This window comes from Gymnogyps californianus, chromosome 5 (assembly GCF_018139145.2).
Source record: "Gymnogyps californianus isolate 813 chromosome 5, ASM1813914v2, whole genome shotgun sequence".
In the NCBI taxonomy this organism is placed as follows: Eukaryota; Metazoa; Chordata; class Aves; order Accipitriformes; family Cathartidae; genus Gymnogyps; species Gymnogyps californianus.
Genome location: NC_059475.1, coordinates 11,199,031 through 11,217,934, shown reverse-complemented (window position 1 = coordinate 11,217,934; position 18,904 = coordinate 11,199,031). Strand labels below are relative to the sequence as shown.

Sequence of the window (18,904 nt, the reverse complement as noted above, 5' to 3'; positions counted from 1 at the left end):
TTTAATATATTGCTTTTTAAATTTGTTGCTGTCTTATCTTCTCAGTTTTGGTAGAAAAGTGATTCGCCCCCCCACCTGAAGGATTACTCCAGAATTTCCAGATATTTCCTAGGCTGATTTACGTCTTGAATATTTTCCATCCACAAACACATTTTCAAAACCTGTGGACAATCAATTGCCCAGTAACCTCATATATCCTTGTTAGGAAATAACTTTTCCCTGCCACCCACATATACACAAAACCAAGTGACATGTTTCCCAGCTAACCAAGCAGTGAGAAACCAAATAGGCAAAATAAATATTGCTTTTTCTTGTGGGTGACTTCTTTAGAAGAAAAACCTTTTTCATAACCACAATGTTGTTGTTCTTCCATGCGTTATTTGCAGACGTAAATAGACTTTTACTAGTGGGGAAAGCTTTCCATTACTAAGCTGTACAGCCCTCTGACTAACCTCCTGTCATGAAATAAGCCTTCTGTCATAACAGGAGGTGTAGTTCTTGGCACTACATGAAAGCATGAGGTGATTTGCTTGATGGGCCCCTTTGGTTTCACACTACAGGGGCTCATTTGAAATGAGAAGTGGAAGCGATATTTTCCAAATCAGCTTGGGGAGCAGGACTGTCAAGACCTTATTTTCTATGAGGCTTTGCAGCCCTGTCATGGATGGGGCATGAAACTAAGCAAGAAACACAGCACTTAGTTAGGACAGAGACTTGTGAGTGCCATAACCGTCTGAAATTAGCTGGGAAATGAAGCTCCTTGGAAAGCAACTGCTTGAGTTAAGAGTTTGGCTGTGGCTTCAGTTTGATGGTTCTCTCCCCTGCAAAAAGTGGTGCTGAGCGTTATCCAGGTGTGACAGTAGGAGAGCACTCAGGTATCACAGAGTCGAAAACCAACTGGGGTAACAGTATCGCTTACTAAACTTTCCATGCCATCTAGTTTGTCCTTTTATTTGGCTGGAAGAGGGATCCTTACTGGGCACAGGTTGTGAGAGACCAGGAAGCGGGGGCTTGGAACTGGTGTGGCGGTAGTTGTTCTGGCAGAGTGTGCTGGGCTGGATCATGTTTTCCATTCTCCTAGGAGTGTCAGCCGGGCTGGAGAGGAACTGAGATTTCCTGTGCTCCAGACTAATAAATGAATGGAGGTGTTTACACAATAAAGGACACAGTCCTTTTTCTTGGAGTTCTGCTAGGCAATTAAATTCCTTTGTCTTTCACTTCTTTGTAAATACGTTAATGAAAGTCCTTTATGTAAGATTTTTGAAAGGCAACATTGTTTGCTCTATTCACTTAGGCAAATTCTGCTTTTATGTGGTACAGATTATTATGCAGAATACATTGTGCTGTTAAGTTGTTCACTCTTCCTTGGTAGACTAATGACTATAGGTAGTGTAAAGCTAGGTTACTGAGAGCTGGTGCTTGAAAGACAATGTACCAAAGCATACAAAGTAATCAAAATATTGTCATCTGATTCTTTTGGTATTTGCCCAGAAGTTGTTTGGGATTACTTCTATTCACTGTGTAATGATTTATTACAAACAGTGTATATGTAAAAAGGAAGCCTGTATTCTTTGATCTTTCTCTCTCTATTCTTTTTTCTTAAGTTGGCTGAGCAATCACTAAGTTACAGTGTGGGCAAATGCAAATAAGTGGAATGTAGCTTATTGTTCATAAAATATAACTTAACATGAAATTTATCAGACAAAAAAAATCTCTCCATTGTACCAGTTCTTCAAGACTAAATTTAATAAGAACGGATAGAAATTTTTTAAGCATTGACTGTTTTGCAAGTTTGTGCGGACTGAATATGAAGTATTATTTATTATTTGTGTAATCTCTAGTTCAGTAAAATAATATGTGCATAGCTTGAGCACAAAACAGGACATTTGGTTGCTTAAATACTGAATGTAAAGCCATAGTCAGGGATAGGAACCTTACAAGGGAGACAGACCTTTAAGGCAGACAATTGCTCCAAAAAAGGAGATATATCTGCACTATGAACACATGATCTGCATGCAGATATCTAGGTTAAAAGAGATGTGGAGGCTATAGTGAAAGAGTGAGGGGTTTCTGGATTTTGTTACTTATCTGGAAACCAGTGTAGTCTAGATTAAAATTCACAGAATAACTGATGCTGTAATGCCTTTTTCTTCAAGGATGTGCTAGTGCTTTATGAATTATAAACTATTCAGCACTGAAAGAGGAAAAGGTAAACACCAGCGTTGTAGGGCCTGTGTTCAACAAAGTGTACAAGCATGTATTTTCACCCATCAGAGTCCTGCGAGAGCTCCCAGTCAGGGGTTACAGGGCAGCTTTTACGTACGTGATAACTGCCACAAGAGCCACCAGTCTCCTCACGCGAGGAACGATCCTGCTGAGCTGGGGGGGCCTAACGAGGCGTGCCAGTGCAATGAGGACCCCCGCATGCTGGCACTGGTTACCTGTGTTTGCCTTATTTAACACAGGCCAGACCACACTTGCCTGGTTATGAAAGTTGGTATCGTGGGAGGAACTGCTTGGGTAAATCTGGTAACTGCTGCAGTAATCCATCGAACTTGTTTTGGCTTTACCATTTCAGGTTGAAGGGAAAACCGAAGAAAATGAGACTAACAAAAGACGTCGAAAAGGTCTTTTTGGTGTCTTCGAGGAGGTTGGTGTTCAGTGGTGTCCACACATATCCAGCTCCTTGATGAGCACCAAAGCTGAGGAAGCAGTGGGAGTCGGGGGGCCAGGGCTTGGCCTCTTGTGCTTGGCGGGAACAAAAAGCCTCTCCCCTTAAAACGTTGAATTTACTGTGGTATGCACTAAAGGAGAGCTAAATTTATTTAAATCATTTGGTAGGGAGGAGAGCATTACCTAAATTGCACTAGTTTTCTTTCTGACCCAAGAACACTTGAGGTATTGTGTTTTGGTTTTTTTTCCCTTTTCCCAAGTCAGTTATTTAAACAAATTTTTGTTTGAAGAGTTTGCATTGCAGCTTGGTTCCTAGCCCCTCTCTGATTAGTTACTTTTGTGACTCTGCTTTATCATCACCGGCACTGATTGATGTTCCCTTTTTACTGTGCTCTGGGACCAAAGAAAATTTTTTTTTTGTGACTTTTGCATACTAAACAGTGTCACTTTTAATATACTGTAGACTGTATTTCCTTTCACCCTTTGTTGATAAGGATGTTATCCCTCTCTTTCTCTCTCTTCATGAGTGTCATAGGTAAACTCAAGAAGAACGTCGTTTGTTGTTTCCTTGCAGGCTTCAGGCTTTTCAAGCCAAGGGACGAATGCTGGGAAAGAACAGAGTGATGGCAGAGAAGGAATGAACCAGAATAAAGTTAAATCAATGGCGACTCAACTGTTGGCAAAGTTTGAAGAGAATGCTCCAAATACAATTTTTCGGAGGCAGGTGGGTCATAGATGAACATAAAAGTAATCTCTGAAATTAAACTGTAGTCCCTCCTTGTGAACGTGATGCAGGTTTCCAAGGGAAAAAATGGATCTGTTATGTGTTTGAAGTGGGTTGTCTTTTTTTTTTATACTTTATGCAAATTAAAGGTATTCCTCTCAATACTTAGCAAACAAATATGACTAGTATAGATTGACTAATACATATTAATATAATGTATTAATTATATTAATAAAGTGTAGTGGAATTGCAACGTCTAGAAATCTCTTGTAAGCCAGTCTGTAGAATTTTTGCTTTTTGTGGAAGTCTAAGCTGGCTGCATATGGTATTGCAGAAGGGCTTTTTTTTCCTGTATTCTGTGAATAAAGGACACTACATATCCAGTGGAATCTTTCTTTGTGGAAAATTTAGAAAGCGTAAGAAGGGAACCTAATCTTTTGCAAGATGTGTCTGGCTTCCATTTCCATTCCTAAAGTAGGCATAATGGAATGTATTTGTACATTCCACAGCATTTTCATGCTTTGTTGTTAGTGTGACTAATGGTGTTTTAAAAATAATCCTGTGCTGTCAATGTAGGGATGATAAGCTCAAAATCACACTTTAGCCAGTGAGATGGTTTGAGTCAGCTGAGTTTGGATCTGTCCCCTAAAAGGTCTGAAGGAAGGATGAGCAAGGTGTTGAGGTTCTGTCAAGGGTGGTGGCTTTGGGCTTGTATCCATTTGGTTTTTTACATATTTAAGTCCTCCAGAAGTGTAGGCTTTATAGATCTCAAGTGACTTTCTCAGTCTGTGAACCACTGTTGTTTGCACTCTACTTGGCTACTGGTCAATGCCCTGAGCTTTCTGCATGTGATACATGTGCAGAGGTTTGCTTGGCCATGTCGAAGGGAGCCTCGATGCGTTACCTTTTGATCATAACCTCTCTTAAAGAATACTGAATGTGCTGAGTTTTAAGTATATCTTTGATGGTAGAAGGGGTTAATAAAATGGGTAGGTGACAAAAATCTGCAAAACGCGTTGTTAAGCTCCATAGTAACGTGTCTTTAACAGCAGCTTTTGTTTCTTTCTGCCTCAAAAGATCTTTGAATCCTATTTACTGTCTTCCTTTTTTTTTTTCCACTCTGTCTTTATGATTTTAAAAATGCTTTACAAGGAGCTAATAGATAGACCAGCCCTGCTCTCTTCTGACCCTTCTGTTAATCCTCGCTTTGCTAAACCGAAGGATCCAAATCTTCTTCCACCTCAACCAAAAAGGCAGGTAGGAACTCATATGGGTAACACCCCACAAGCACACCATTTCTCTTACTGCTAGGAACTCAATGTTATTATGTAACTACAGAATATATAAAACAATACTTGGATGTAATCTGCAGAGTTAGCAGATATATTTAGCTGAGAATTGTGAAAACCACATTAAAGTTTAAGGCTATTTTATACCTGCTTGACCAGATGAGAAAACTGTTTGAAAGAATTAGTAACTGTGTGGAAAAAACCCTAAAAACATAGGTGTTGATTTCTGTGTTATCACATCTGGACTCCAAATTGTATAAATATAATTACATAGCTACACTTAACATGCGAGAAAACTACAGCAGTACCTGAAAATTTGTCTGTGCGTGTACTCAATGCTTTGGGCTGTTGTAGTGATAAGGCAAAGGGAGTTTTCCACCCTGAGAAACCTGACAAAAGTGTCTAAGATATCAGCTTTTCAATGGTCAAGCTTTTATTGATGCCCAGGTTTTTTTATTTCTTTAAGTAGAACTAGTGATAAGAATTTCTGCTGAAAGCTCTTTTGCAGCATCATGTACATGGGGCAAAACTTTTGAATACATTGTCTAAATTTTTCTCTTAGTACTTCCAATGAAAGCAATCTCATGTCAAATAGTATTGACATTCACTATACATTAGACTTTTAAATAGAAGTAAATATCCTGTAGTGGCATTTCAAGAGTAGTCTGCCATGAAATGAGATCTGCATTGCATGTGGAAATCTGCAGATCAGCTTGATTAAAAATGCAGATTCATAAACTGGTTGAGAATTGTTGCTTTAAAGGCAGGTGTGCTATTCTGAAACATCAGGAGCACACTGCAAGGTGATTGGCATTAGGTTCTTTAATTTTAATTCTGAGAAATTTGGAAAGTTTGGGTATTTATTTGAATTGGGCAGATAGGATGAAGTAGAAAACTGTCATGAAATGACCAACTGGAAGGTCATTTTTAAGACTGAATTCGATAAAGCTGAACTGGTTCAAATGTTTCATTTACTTCAAAAGCTATTTTATATGAAGATTCAAATTCAGAGATCTATTCTGAACTCCTCAGAAAATGCTTTAAATATGAAATACATTATAGCTTGACTTGGGTCAGACTAGATCTAGAATTATGCCAAGAACTACTGTTGATATTCTTACAATTTGATTGTAAGTTTACTTTCAGGCAGATGTGATGCTAAAAAAAACACCCCCCAAAACCTTTGCTAAAAACCCTAGAAGGAGATGTAGTGTCATGTTCTTCTGCACTGATGCTATCTGGGGTTATTCATAAAAACTGACACAAACCTAGAGAAGGATGTCAAGACCTGCATAAGTTATGTAGGACTGATTTCTTTCAGTGCATGGACACAAGCATCAGAGATACAGTTGATAGTGTGCAAAGAGTGATGTGAGAACATTTTATTTCTAGTTATGTGCATGACTGTGCTGCGCTTTTGGAAACATCCTTAAAAGCTGCATAAACTGCATGGTAGTGCAGAAAGCAGATTTTTTTCACTTCAAGTGTTTCCCAGTTTCAGGTGGTAGCTAGGAGTGAACACGAGGTCAGGGAACCCAAACAGTCTTTAAATGGTTCTGATCATATGGCCAGGAGAGCAAAGACTGTACAAAAAACAGATACCCAGCCCAGTCTGTCAGAAACCTCTGAAAATCTCGCATCTGCCTGTTCTGCTGCATTTGTACTTTCTGGAGTGCTTGAGCGTCTTCAGCACCTGGAGGAAAAAATGAAACAGGTGACAAGCAATTTCTTTTCCTTTTTGTCTCTTAACTGCATATGTTAAGCTGTATACTGTATTTTCCCTAAATATACTGGCCTTTTCTCTGTTGACTTTAGGTTATATTAAGACAATAAAAAGTCTTTCTACAAACTTGCTGTATCCTGATGATGTATGTGACATTAACTGCAATCTCTCTCTCTCTCTTTTCTTGGCTTTCCTTCTCTGGCTCTTACTGCAGAAAAGAGCTCAGACCATAGCAAATAGGGAATTCCATAAAAAGAACATTAAAGAGAAAGCAGCACATCTTGCCTCAATGTTTGGATACATGGAGTTTCCAAAGGTGAATATTAGGTTTTGCACCTGAAGAAGTGCTGAGTTAGAAGATGTATAAGAATTCATGGGGGGAAAAAATTGCAGTGGTTTTGTTTTTAACTTTCCTTTCATCCTGGGTGGATCTGAAAAGTAATGTGGATTCCACTGAAAATGGTAAAAAGCTTTGTTTAAATATTGTTGCACACTTCGAGGTAAAACACAATCTAAATCATAAAGCTAGTCAGAGTACTTTAGCACGAGAGAAACGTGTTAGAATAAACCATGTCTTGTGCTTAAGCATACACTGGTAGCTCACAGATTCTAATGAATTGGTGAGCAGTAGCTCTTAGTGCAATCTGGCATTTCCTAAGTTTTGTTATGCTTTCTCCCAGCACTATCTTACCTTACTGCCCACTGTAAATACTTTTGATAAGAAAACTGAGTGCAATAATATCATTTGCCGTGAAGGTTTTGCCGTGGTGATTTCCATGGCTCCTCACTGTGCAGAAATAGATAAAAGAGCAGAATTGTAGTTATTATCTTTCTGTTTCTTTGATGCATGACTGTGAAATTATTCTCTTAACCTGTGCTAATGTCACTGTCTCTTGGATAACTCTCCTGTTTCTGCTCTACACAGAATAAGCTACCTACTAAAGGCTTACCCCATTCTCAGCCCCCAACTCCCTCTTGCCCTCCACCTCATGATTCAGCTGCTGCCTCTTCTCCGTCATCTGTCGGTTCAGCTTCCCCTGCTCTTCCTTCTAGACAGGTACTCTATTAACAGATTTTTCCTGTAAAATCCAAACTTGCGCTAAAGCTGCTTGAGAAATGGCTTGGATGAAAGGTGCTGCCAGCAGATCTGTTGTATAGGTTGTATTTCACATTTGAATCAAACTTTACTTTGTTCACTGTTGTTAATTCTGCATGTTTGTAAGAGGAAAGTCATTGTTAAAAATAATTCAGGTATAAAGGTGAAGAACAAAGCAAATAGTTAACAAAATTTTTTGCTTCAATTCTGAAAATTTTGCATTGCTGCTTATTTTAAATGTCCTGTTGTTGGATAATACCATAGACATGCCTAGCGGAGAAAGAGCTTCCCATTGAATAGCTAACTGGATGTTATGGGATTGGTTAGTTGTTCTTGGGTGGCATTTGTGTTTCTTCTCATAAGAATATCCATCTGGACTGCAGGGGAGAACCTGCACAATAATGATTATTTTAACTGGAGGACATGTCTTAGAATTGTACGAGAACTTGTCAATACAGACAGATTTTTGTTGTTGTTTTGTTTGTTTACTTATATCTACTTTAAACTTCTGCACATTAATTGCTAGAATACAGTTTTTTGTAACAGCAAATTTTACAGAGAGGAAACATGCATACTCTGAATGAAAGCAATTAGATAACACTTGAATCGGAGATACTCAGCTCTTACTACTGATGCTGATGTTACAATGGGCTGTGCTTTTATCTGTGGAAGTTAAGATGACATTGGCTTCTAAATCCCCTTGTTTTAGAAGGATTTTAATTGAAGAAAGTTTGATATTTTTCAGCTTTTCAGGGCAGGTAAACGCCCGGGTTCCTTTTCCTTCACCCACAGATTATGTAGCAGCAGTCTGGGAACACTGCAGTATTGAATAGGGTTGGTGTGGAAATAAAAGTGGAAAGATCAAGTTTCTAGAAGTATTGAAGGTGACTGCTGTGACCCAATGCAGGTGCTGCTGGAGCTGGCAGCTCTGCTGCCTGACACATGAAAGAAGTGCTGTTTGGCAAAATGGGGTACTGTCTCCATTTACCGTGAGGATGAGCAAGGCATTCTGCCTGCTTTTGTTGTATTTAAATAACAGTAGTTCTATGAAATAGTCATGAATATTGCCCAACTTCAGGTAAGCCATGGCTGAAGGTAATTTCCCGTCTGGTGGGCGTTCAGCAGGATCATTTAGTGCAATTGGTCTAGATCTTTTTAGGTTATTTTGCACCATATTGTTACTGCTGGTTGGAAATTGGGCTCACAGCCTCAGCAGTAACTGAGCAGGTAGATATTGAGCTGACTTGCAGTTTGCAAAGGCATGTTCCTCGGTTGAGATAGAGCTGTGCTGAAAAGACTCCCTTCCTCTCATTCCCCCCAAAAATATAGGCTACACAGCCCTTCAAGGACGCTGCAAGCCCAGCAGGTGCCTTACTGCAGTAATCCCCTAATTCCCTTCAGCTTCAAAATAATTCCTTTGCCTGGATTTACCTCTTACTTTTTATGACCTAGGAGGTATAGCATGTGATGGGTTTTAAGCTAAGTAATGGTTTCCAAAATATCGGGGCCTGGTGCTCATTTGATTTGGAGAGCTATTGTGACACTGCAAAGAGAATTAAAAAAACCCAAAAAACTATGTGAACAACCCTTTAGACTATGAGAACTAGGCTCTTAATCATATGGAAACTCTGTGAGCAATAATTTTACTGGGATTTTAAAATTTTTTCTTAGAGAACGTTTGGCCTGAGCAATCATTTTTGGATGTTTTAATTCAATTGCGTTTTGTTTAAAGTGCACTCACAGCCTTTTATTAGTTTGCCATTGTATTTAAATGGTGTAGCAATAGCTGTTTGTGACTTCATTTCACTCAGGCTGAGTTTACTTCAATTGAAAAATGCTCTCTCCAGAGGTAATGGCAGAATGCAGCACAGCTGAGGCAAGAAAATCTTGTTCTGTCACCAGCACAGTAAATATACATTCATCTCATTTGGTAGATATTTGGCTGGTTAGGTAGGACTACATGTATTCTTTGGCAGATCTACATGCATGAACATCTTGATGCCTAGTATACTGCTCCATAGGATTGTACAGGCTTAGGTCCTCTTGTACACTGTATGCATTACGTATGTCTAAATATGGTGCGTTTGGCATGGCATAGTTGAGAATTTTTAAACAGCAGGTCTGATAATGAACAGGCAAACTTTTACTTTGCTCCCCTTTGAGGCAGATGCGATAATAGAAAGCTGATCCAAATGAATCCCAAGTGATGATGGATTACTGTAGATATTTCAATGGGAAAGGTAGTAAGTAGATTTAAAAAAAAAAAAAAAAAAAAAAAAGGCAAAAACCCCCTTTGAGTTTCCTTTCCAGGGTTGCCAGTGAGCACAAGTGACATTGTTGGTGCTGTCCTTGCTACAGGGGTAACTAAGATGGAATGGAGGGGTTAGACAGGGTCAGTCAGCCATGGCGTCTGCGCAAGGCTGTTGCAGAGAAGGGGAGGGTACCTGTCGTCCGTGCCCACTAACGGCACAGTAAGGGGTGATGGACAGTCACCATGGAAATGGAGATTCAGGTCAGGCTTGGGTATGGGGATAGGGGACCCTTGAATAGTAAGGAGCAGGGTGCTGGGGGAGATCTGCAGTCTGCAGCACGGACACCTTTTGGAGCAGGTTATGCCAACGTGCACTTTACACAAGTAAAGTGGATCCTGCCCTGGGGACAGGGGATGGACTCAATGGCCCTTTGGACCTATGTCCAGGACCCTTATTTGCGTTGGTGATGTGCTGGTGAGGTGTTAATGGATGTGCAAGACTTTTGTTCTCCATACTATTCATGTGCTGTGAGGTCGATTCAGTCCTGTGATACCCCTGTTACTTTAGCTTTACCTCTCTTTGGCAATTTAAGTTCTGTTCCTCTTCAAGTTACACAGGCCATGTTTTGGCTTACCTTTTGTTGTTTCTCAAGCAAAATTTTTCCAGAAGCAGATTTCTTACTGCTGTTTTTACTGTAAGAGTATTAAATCTTCAGGGAACACCTGCTGCAGCCTTGACTTCATAAAAAGCAATCTGTCCATGCCGTTTCATGGTTAAATTGTTGTCCCTGTGTTTTATCTCTTAAGATTGTACACTTCTCAGAACATGAAAATTTTATCATACTCTATAAAACACTGGTTAAATGTGCAGCACTATATAAATAAAATTTGATAATATTTCAGGTGCGAAGTGCGCATTTTCAAGTACTGTGCATGATAATTTCACAGTATGTTTGGACCTCCCTGCTGTGAATATGTACTGGTAATGCCTGTGTTTGTGTTATCTTGAGGGTGGGGTTATAGGACTCAGAATTTGTATTTCTGGTCTCTGTTCTGAGAGATATCACTAGGTAAGTCTAGACCTCAGTATGAAAAAGGGCTTCAGGACTGCTAAGCCAACAGAAAGAGCTCCCTCACGTCACTCTCAGTGTTTCTGCTTTTTCCCAGCAGAAGAACAGAAGATAATAGAAGTCTCTTGCATTTTGTAAGACTTCATGAGATATGACCTATAAATATCAGCACCCTCCCATCCTTTAAATAGTTAGTACTGTCATTTTAATTCCAAGTGAGTACTGAGATTGTTATCAGACATGATGATCCTTTACATCTGTCGAATTTTCATTGGAACAGTGTTGGTTTGGTGGCATATTTATTGAAAATGGTGGCTAAGAAATCATACTGTCTTATAACAGAAACCTGTTATTAAGCCTCAGTCCTGAAAGGAGCACTTGAAAGGAAGGCTATGGAAGCGTATTGTTTCTTTTAAAGACATACAGTCATTACAACTTATTAAGAATTAACTTCTATATGACACTATATGCAAGTTCCCAGTAATAATCAAAACTACCTTCTAGCTTTAATTAACTGTCAAAATTCACATGGGTAGAATTATGAATTAACAAATATTATATTACAGGCTGGGCTTTGGTTATTCCTGTTTTCTGTTTAAAGTTGGATTGACCTTCAAAAAACTATGTTCATCTGAGCTTTGCATGAGTGAATCCACACAATACGTCATAAGAACTATGAAGATGTTGCAATCAATAGGCTTTGCTGCCTGCAGAGTTTGGACCAACTACTTCCCTTCAGTGACGTGACTCTAATTACCAGCAGTAAGCAGGGCTTGGGTGTTTCCTACACACAGTAACTTATTACTCAAATGTTGTTTATCTCAGAGGTAAAACATATGTAGCAGGTGGTACCGAAAGTAAATAAATTGCCCTCAAAGCAAAATAAGACCAGGAAAATCATTAAGAATATGAAACAACAAAGGGGAAGCATTGTATGCTTTTGGAGGCAGAGAGCATATTTCCTTTGTTTTATGAAAATACTACTGAGGCTTACTTATTGGTTGGCTGTGGTGTTATAAATAATAGCACAGGGAAATACAGAAGGCAGCTTTCTCTTCCCACATTAATAACTACCCTGATCAAGCTGCTGAAAAGCTTTGGCAACATGTCATTGACAGGTCAGTAGTCTTAGTAAATCACAAACACTTGGGGGATTTTCAAGTGTTTTCTTGGTTGTTTCCTGAAACTCACCATGTAAGGTAACTCTTTAAGGTTCCTTTCCAACAAAAGATTTAAAGCTACTGGTATAAACCTGCCTGAATTGTGAGCGGTAGCCTGTTACATATTGATAGTGGCCCGAGCACTCCAAAATTGCATGCATGTGTGGGACTTCACGTACACCAGTAGCCTCAAGGGTAGTAAGTGCACGAGCAAAATATAAAACCTATTATGTGTATACTGAGTTTCTAGGGTACATGAGCAGCATCAGGCAGGCAGAGATCTGTGTGCTATTGACCAAAGCTAAGCTGTGTAAGAGCTGACAGGTTCTCTGAAGGAATGTGCGTAAATTTGGAGTCAGACCCTCTCCTGCAACTGGAGTTTGTTACACTTACACGATTAAATGGGTGAGGATGTTATTGAATCCCTTGTCCATAAGCAGGGTGAGGTTTAGAGAAGACACAGGGGGTTGCTCGACAGTTGTGCTGTTGTCATATGAGGGCAGAAGTCACGAGCCTTGCAGGGCAGCACTGCTTTTGCATGCCCTGTCGCTCCCATTCTCTGCGAGTTTCTGATGGTGGCAGGTGCTCATGGGACTGTCCCGGTGGATTCTTGTCCTGCCGTGATACTTCTATTTTGTGACTGAATGGCATTTGAATAGAATAGAATATTTCACTTGGAAGGGGCCTACAACAATCAGCTAGTCCAACTGCCTGACCAATTCAGGGTTGACCAAAAGTTAAAGCATGGTATTAAGGGCATTGTCCAAATGCCTCTTAAACACTGACAGGTCTGGGGCATCGACCACCTCTCTAGGAAGCCTGTTCCAGTGTTTGACCACCCTCTCAGTAAAGAAATGCTTCCTCACGTCCAGTCTGAACCTCCCCTGACGCCGCTTTGAACCATTCCCATGCGTCCTGTCACTGGATAGCGGGAGAAGAGATCAGCACCTCCCTCTCCACTTCCCCTCCTCAGGAAGCTGTAGAGAGCAATGAGGTCACCCCTCAGCCTCCTTTTCTCCAAACTAGACAAACCCAAAGTCCTTAGCCGCTCCTCATAGGACATGCCTTCCAACCCTTTCACCAGCTTTGCCCTCCTCTGGACGCACTCAAGGACCTTAACATCCTGCTTAAATTGTGGGGCCCAGAACTGCACACAGTACTCAAGGTGAGGCCGCACCAGCGCTGAATACAGCGGGATAATCACCTCTTTTGACCGGCTGGTTATACTGTGTTTGATGCACCCCAGGATGCGGTTTGCCCTCTTGGCTGCTGGGGCACGCTGCTGACTCCTGTTGAGCCTGCTGTCAACCAGCACCCCCAGATCCCTTTCTGCAGGGCCGCTCTCCAGCCACTCCTCTCCCAATTTATACTTGTGCCTGGCGTTACTCCATCCTAGGTGCAGGATCTGGCATTTGGACTTGTTAAATTTCATCCCCTTAATCACTGCCCCATGCTCCAATCTATCTAGATCCCTCTGCAAGGCATCTGAAAGGTGCAGTACCGAGGCTGGAGCAAATTGTTCTCCTCTTGACTACCCGCATACCCAGTTCAGTAAGGAGAACCGGTAGAGATCTTCCCGCAGTAAATTGTCCTTATTAAACAGTTTCTCTACAATGAGATCTAGTCAGTCCTCAAGTCCACTTGCTTCCTGCCCTCCCCGCTGGTGAGTAGCAACAATGTTTGTGTTGGTGGTTGTTGATTAGGAGAGGAGAGCGGTCAGCGATCTTTTGGTTGCTAGATTAAATTGAAATCCCATTTGCTTTTACATGGAATGTGAATTCACATTCATTACAAGAACATTTCCTTTTAATCACATTTTTTAAAGTATGTATAAACATGCAATTTTCTTGTTTTGACTGCTTTAATGTTGACATAGATTGCTCCAATGGGTGGAGAACAGAAGTCAACCAACCTGATGAATTTCAAGGTGTAGTTCAGGCTCAAGGATACTTTTCCTGAAATTCAACTACTTGCACTTTAAGCATAGCCTTATTGTTTAACTGATTGCTCCAGAGTTTAACTAGTTCAAGGTAAACTTTCTTCTTCAACTGACTTTGAACACTTTCTTTTATCTAGGAGCTCATGGGTAATAAATTGTATGTGGCCTAAAAGTTGCTCAGCATATTCAGAGGTGCAGAATTTTGGGGAGGAAAATTTTGTCTTCTGTGATCTTAATAAAAAGGAACATAGTTTTCCTGTAGCAGCAAGTAATCTCACTTCTCATATTGGTTTATAATTTTAATGTACCACTTTGTCATCTTAACATACATATTTTATATCTGCCTGGATGTTAAGTTAATTATGGGATAATTCTCAAAAGATAAGGGGAGCTGTAAGGCAGTGGACATGTTCCCTTGAATTTTTTTTATTAGCAAGAATATTTTAATCCATCATAATTTTTGAAAACACACCCACAATGCATTATAGTTGTTTTTAAACTTGATAGAAAATGCTTTAAAAATATTTTGAAGTATCACGAATACCATTGCATTTATATTTTTTTCCTTTCTTCATGGTAACTTTCTGATATTTTAAAACCTTTCTGTTAGCAAGATTTGGTGTGGTGGTAGTAGAAAAATCATTTCAATGAGAAGTGTGGGACTTAAAATTTGGGCTCTGTGGGAGGCAAATAGAGCGTAAGATATGAGATCATGGATCCTCTAGAAAAAAAAAAAAAAATGTCCTGACTTCAGAAGCAGAGTATCAGATCCCTGGCCATACCAGGATGGCCCTTGCTGCCTTTGCTACCAGAGAGGTTGTAGGATCTTATATTGACTATAAAACTAAAATCAAAATCACTACGGGAAATTTGGTTTAGGGTAGAAAATATTTCTGTAAATATATGAAGTCTTCACAGTCTTTTTTTTCCAGGAACAGAGAACTAGAGTACCTGCCTTACCTGCCTGCCACTCACACACAAATATGCACACGCACACACACCTTTCTTCTTTTCCAGTCCCCAAGCATGTGTTTTGGCAAGGAACCCTGGACCATGCAGTCAGTGGTCTGGCTACGGTGCATTTGGAGCCACAGCCCAAGGCCTCCTTGCAGGCCTATTTGATAAATTTGGTTAGAAACAGCCTAACATTCGTGGCTGCAATAGTGTGATGAAGCAGATTAAAGGAGATGTCTTCCTTTCATGAGCGTAGTTTCTCCACTTTTCCCTGGTGTTAAGATGAGTCACTGGGGAGAGGGAGAATAGTTGCTCTGGGAGCATCAGCAAAACATTTCTGTGTGGGACTTCTAGTACATTTTCATAGAATGTTTCCTGAAATGCCACAGTTTGTGGTCCATTAATGTGAAGTTTAGTCCCCACCCCTGTTCTGAAATATAACAACAAAGTCCCAAGAAGTCAAATTGAATAATAGGGGTTTTTTTAATCTATCAGAATGGTCCAGCCCTGATAGCCAGGCAGTAGCTCCCAGCTCAGCCTTTCATGGTGTCGTGGTTTAACCCCAGCCAGCAACTCAGCACCACACAGCCGCTTCCCCCTCCCCCCTCCCAGTGGGATGGGGAGGAGGAAAAAAAAAAAAAGTAAAACTCGTGGGTTAAGATAAAAACAGTTTAATAACTAAAGTAAAATAAAATACACTACTAACTAATAATATAATAATAATAATAATTGTAATGAAAAGGAATATAACAAAAAGAGAAATAACACCCAAGAAAAGCCAAGTGATGCACAATGCAGTTGCTCACCACCTGCTGACCGATGCCCAAGCAGCGATCTGCCCCTCCTGGCCAACTCCCCCCTGTTTATATACTGGGCATGGTGTTCCATGGTATGGAATACCCCTTTGGCTAGTTCAGGTCAGCTGCCCTGGCTGTGCTCCCTCCCAGCTTCTTGCACACCTGCTTGCTGGCAGAGCATGGGAAACTGAAAAATCCTTGGCTTAAGAGAAGTGCTACTTAGCAACAACTAAACCATCAGCGTGTTATCAACATTATTCTCACACTAAATCCAAAACACAGCACTGTACCAGTTACTAGGAGGAAAATTAACTCTATCCCAGCCGAAACCAGGACACATGGACACAGCGGGAGGCCTTGTACTGTGGGAGCAGCGTTTGCTCCCAGCAGCTATTTCTCCATCATCCGCAGGGAGTAGTGTGCGGGCTGCACGGAAGCCTTGTGTGGCCACCAGCTGGACCATGCTGATCATGCATGAACATGCTTGTGCTCTGCTAGACTTTGCCTCTGCTCTTTTTCCTAGCCTCTCTTTATCGTTGTTTGCATGTTTTCAAATCATTCTTGTCCTTTTCTCATTAAATTATTTTTCAAGAATAACTAAAGCTCTTCCTTCTATTCTTCATCTTCTCCCCTTTTCTGGTTAGATGACTGTAGGAAATGTCTCACATGCAATTGGAGCTGTGGCTGAAGTTCTTGTCAATCTGTATGTGAATGATCACAGACCCAAGCCACAGCTTCCCCCCCTTGAACTGGTAAGAGTAAACCCACAAAGAAACAATAACTTGACTTAAGAGTGGTGTTTCCAGAATGTCATCCTGTCTTAAGACCCTGGTGTGGAGCACTTTAAGCATTATGAAAGGTCTTAGTCTAATACTTATTAAGGAATCAAGTGCATATTGGCAAAATATGCTGATGTGTGGATGTGCTGGAAATGTTGCTCGCCATGTCTTCTATTTATATTTTTATTACTTCTTTGTATGAATTAAAACTTCAGGAGGCTTTTATTAAATGTAATTACTGGTACAATTAGTAACAGAAGACAATTAATAATCAGGGTGGCTTCTAAAGAAAGTTTTGTACCGTACATGTTTATGCAGTTATTTTTAACACACAAATGCTGAATCACCGTGCCTCATTTTGAAGAGAGCTGTTTTTAAACTCTGACACTGTTCTGTGTTGAATTCAGAAGCAGTCTCTGGACAGAGCTACAGGTTCTTGCCCCATTCCTCATTCCCCATCTCCTGCCTCCACTGCTCAGAGCTGTCAGGTATTGGGAAGCAAAGTAAGGTGTTGTGTTGTGGTGATGACACTTACTTATTAGTCAGTACTAAACCCAATTGCTTCTGCTTCATTGTAACTATCTGTTCTATTAACATCTTATTTTAAAAAATGCATTTGTATATTTTTGCATTTGCATGGTTGTTCGTTTGGAAAATTTCATGTTCTGAAATGAGCCATCACAGCAAAATGGATTACTAATGGTGGATTTGGAATAGGTTTCTCAACTTTTAAGCACCAGACAATGTGACAATGACAATTGTGACTTGCAATTAACATCAAAAAATTGTTCCAAGGCCGCCTTTTGCTGGCAAATTAAAGATGAGTTGTGTGGACTGTGTGCTGCTGTCTGAATGTGCCTGGACTCTGCCAAGCCTGCGCCTCCTCTGTCTCATGCGTGGTACCTCTCCTGTGGCAGCAGGGATGGTGGAAGCGGAGGGAGATGGTCATGGCTGTGGTAGAGACAGGATGCTCATCTGTACCGACCTATAACTAGGCATAACACAATAATGCAAGGTAACATCCTCATACCTGCCTCTAATAAGAAAAGGGAAGCCCAGTGGCATCTAATCCATTTATAATTTATTTTTCTGTACCTTTTGCCTGTATATCCAGAGAGGATGAGATTTGTGGCAATTAATGTTAATTGCCAGCCCAAATTCAACAAAAACTTTTTTTTTTTTTTTTTTTAGTTTCAAGTTGTTAATAGGGATCATATTTTAAAGTCCAATGAGTTAAAAATATTCTGAATGTCTGTGGTAGGAATTAAATTGATTTTTAAAACAAACCAAGCCTCAGCATGGGCTGTAGTCTCAGGAGAAACATGGCTGAGAGAGGAAGCATGTCTGCGGCAATGTAAATGGTAGTTCAGACACCAGCATCGAAGCCTGTCAATTTTTCTTCCTGAACCTTAAAGCACGAGCCTACATCTTCCTCCAGGGTGTGTATGAACTGAGTCTTCAGGGGGCCTGTTTTCTTAGCTCCAAATGCATGTCTGTTGTTCGAGGCTGGCGAGGTCTGCCTTTGCCCTCTTCTGAGTAACACTGGTGCCCCCAGCCGTGAGATGCGAGTGCCTGAGCCAGCGTGGTGCAGGGTGATGAATGAGCATTTGGGGCTGATGCTGCTCTTGTACTGAGTAAACACAGAATGTTGGTGAACTCCCAGAGGGAAGCTGGATGCAAGTCCAGCTGAAAACTCAGCCCTTAAAGTCCTTGTGATGTCTGGTTTATGAATTGCTGCATAAACCTCCAGAGTTGCAGCAAATGAGTAATAAAAAAGCTGACTGATGCTTATTTTAATTGTGTGTGGAGGGTGCTGTGTAAAACTTCAAGCAGCTAAAGCAGCCGCCCACTTAATAAGAATTTATATCTGGGTGTAGTGCAATGGCTTTATGTGCATTTCTATTTTTATCTTTTAACAGGGAACTCTGCGAAAAGAATTTCCTCAGTCTATCGGGGGGAGTGACATTTGTTATTTCTGCAAAAAACGGGTATATGTTATGGAGCGGCTGAGTGCAGAAGGCCACTTCTTTCATAGGGAGTGCTTCAAGTGTGAAATATGTTCTACAACACTCCGTTTAGGAATTTATGGCTTTGATGTTGAAGAAGGTAATATAGGAACTATTTAAGAATATTTTAAAATGTCTGAGTATTGATGCTTTTAATGGAACTAGGGAAAAAGACCTGGCCAAGTAGCTCGGTCAGGAGGAGGTCTGCCAAGTATGTTGTTTGCGTCCATGCTGATCTTTGAGTCCTTGTACTGGCAGTTCTAGTCTTTCAGAAGAATCCAGTTATGACAGACCTGAGCTTTAAATGAAGAAATTCTCAGTGGAAAACAAGTTGAGTGACCAAAATGCAGTTTGTCCAATCACAGGTCAAAGCAGGGGGGAAAAAAGGTGATTTTTCTCCAACAATACAGAATTATTCTTATCTCTCATTTATAACTGGCCAT

At 40.5% G+C, this 18,904-nt stretch overlaps 1 protein-coding gene across 1 annotated transcript in view; it reads left to right on the top strand.

Annotated features, from left to right (window-relative positions):
• Nucleotides 1-18,904, top strand: part of MICAL2 (microtubule associated monooxygenase, calponin and LIM domain containing 2) — a 109,165-nt gene that overhangs the window by 34,829 nt on the left and 55,432 nt on the right. Inside the window, exons 14-21 of the mRNA XM_050897014.1 lie at nucleotides 2,579-2,650; nucleotides 3,248-3,397; nucleotides 4,550-4,654; nucleotides 6,182-6,400; nucleotides 6,624-6,725; nucleotides 7,335-7,466; nucleotides 16,321-16,428; nucleotides 18,375-18,561. Of these exons, the coding sequence (XP_050752971.1) occupies nucleotides 2,579-2,650; nucleotides 3,248-3,397; nucleotides 4,550-4,654; nucleotides 6,182-6,400; nucleotides 6,624-6,725; nucleotides 7,335-7,466; nucleotides 16,321-16,428; nucleotides 18,375-18,561 (1,075 nt within the window). The remainder of the gene's footprint in view (nucleotides 1-2,578; nucleotides 2,651-3,247; nucleotides 3,398-4,549; nucleotides 4,655-6,181; nucleotides 6,401-6,623; nucleotides 6,726-7,334; nucleotides 7,467-16,320; nucleotides 16,429-18,374; nucleotides 18,562-18,904) is intronic.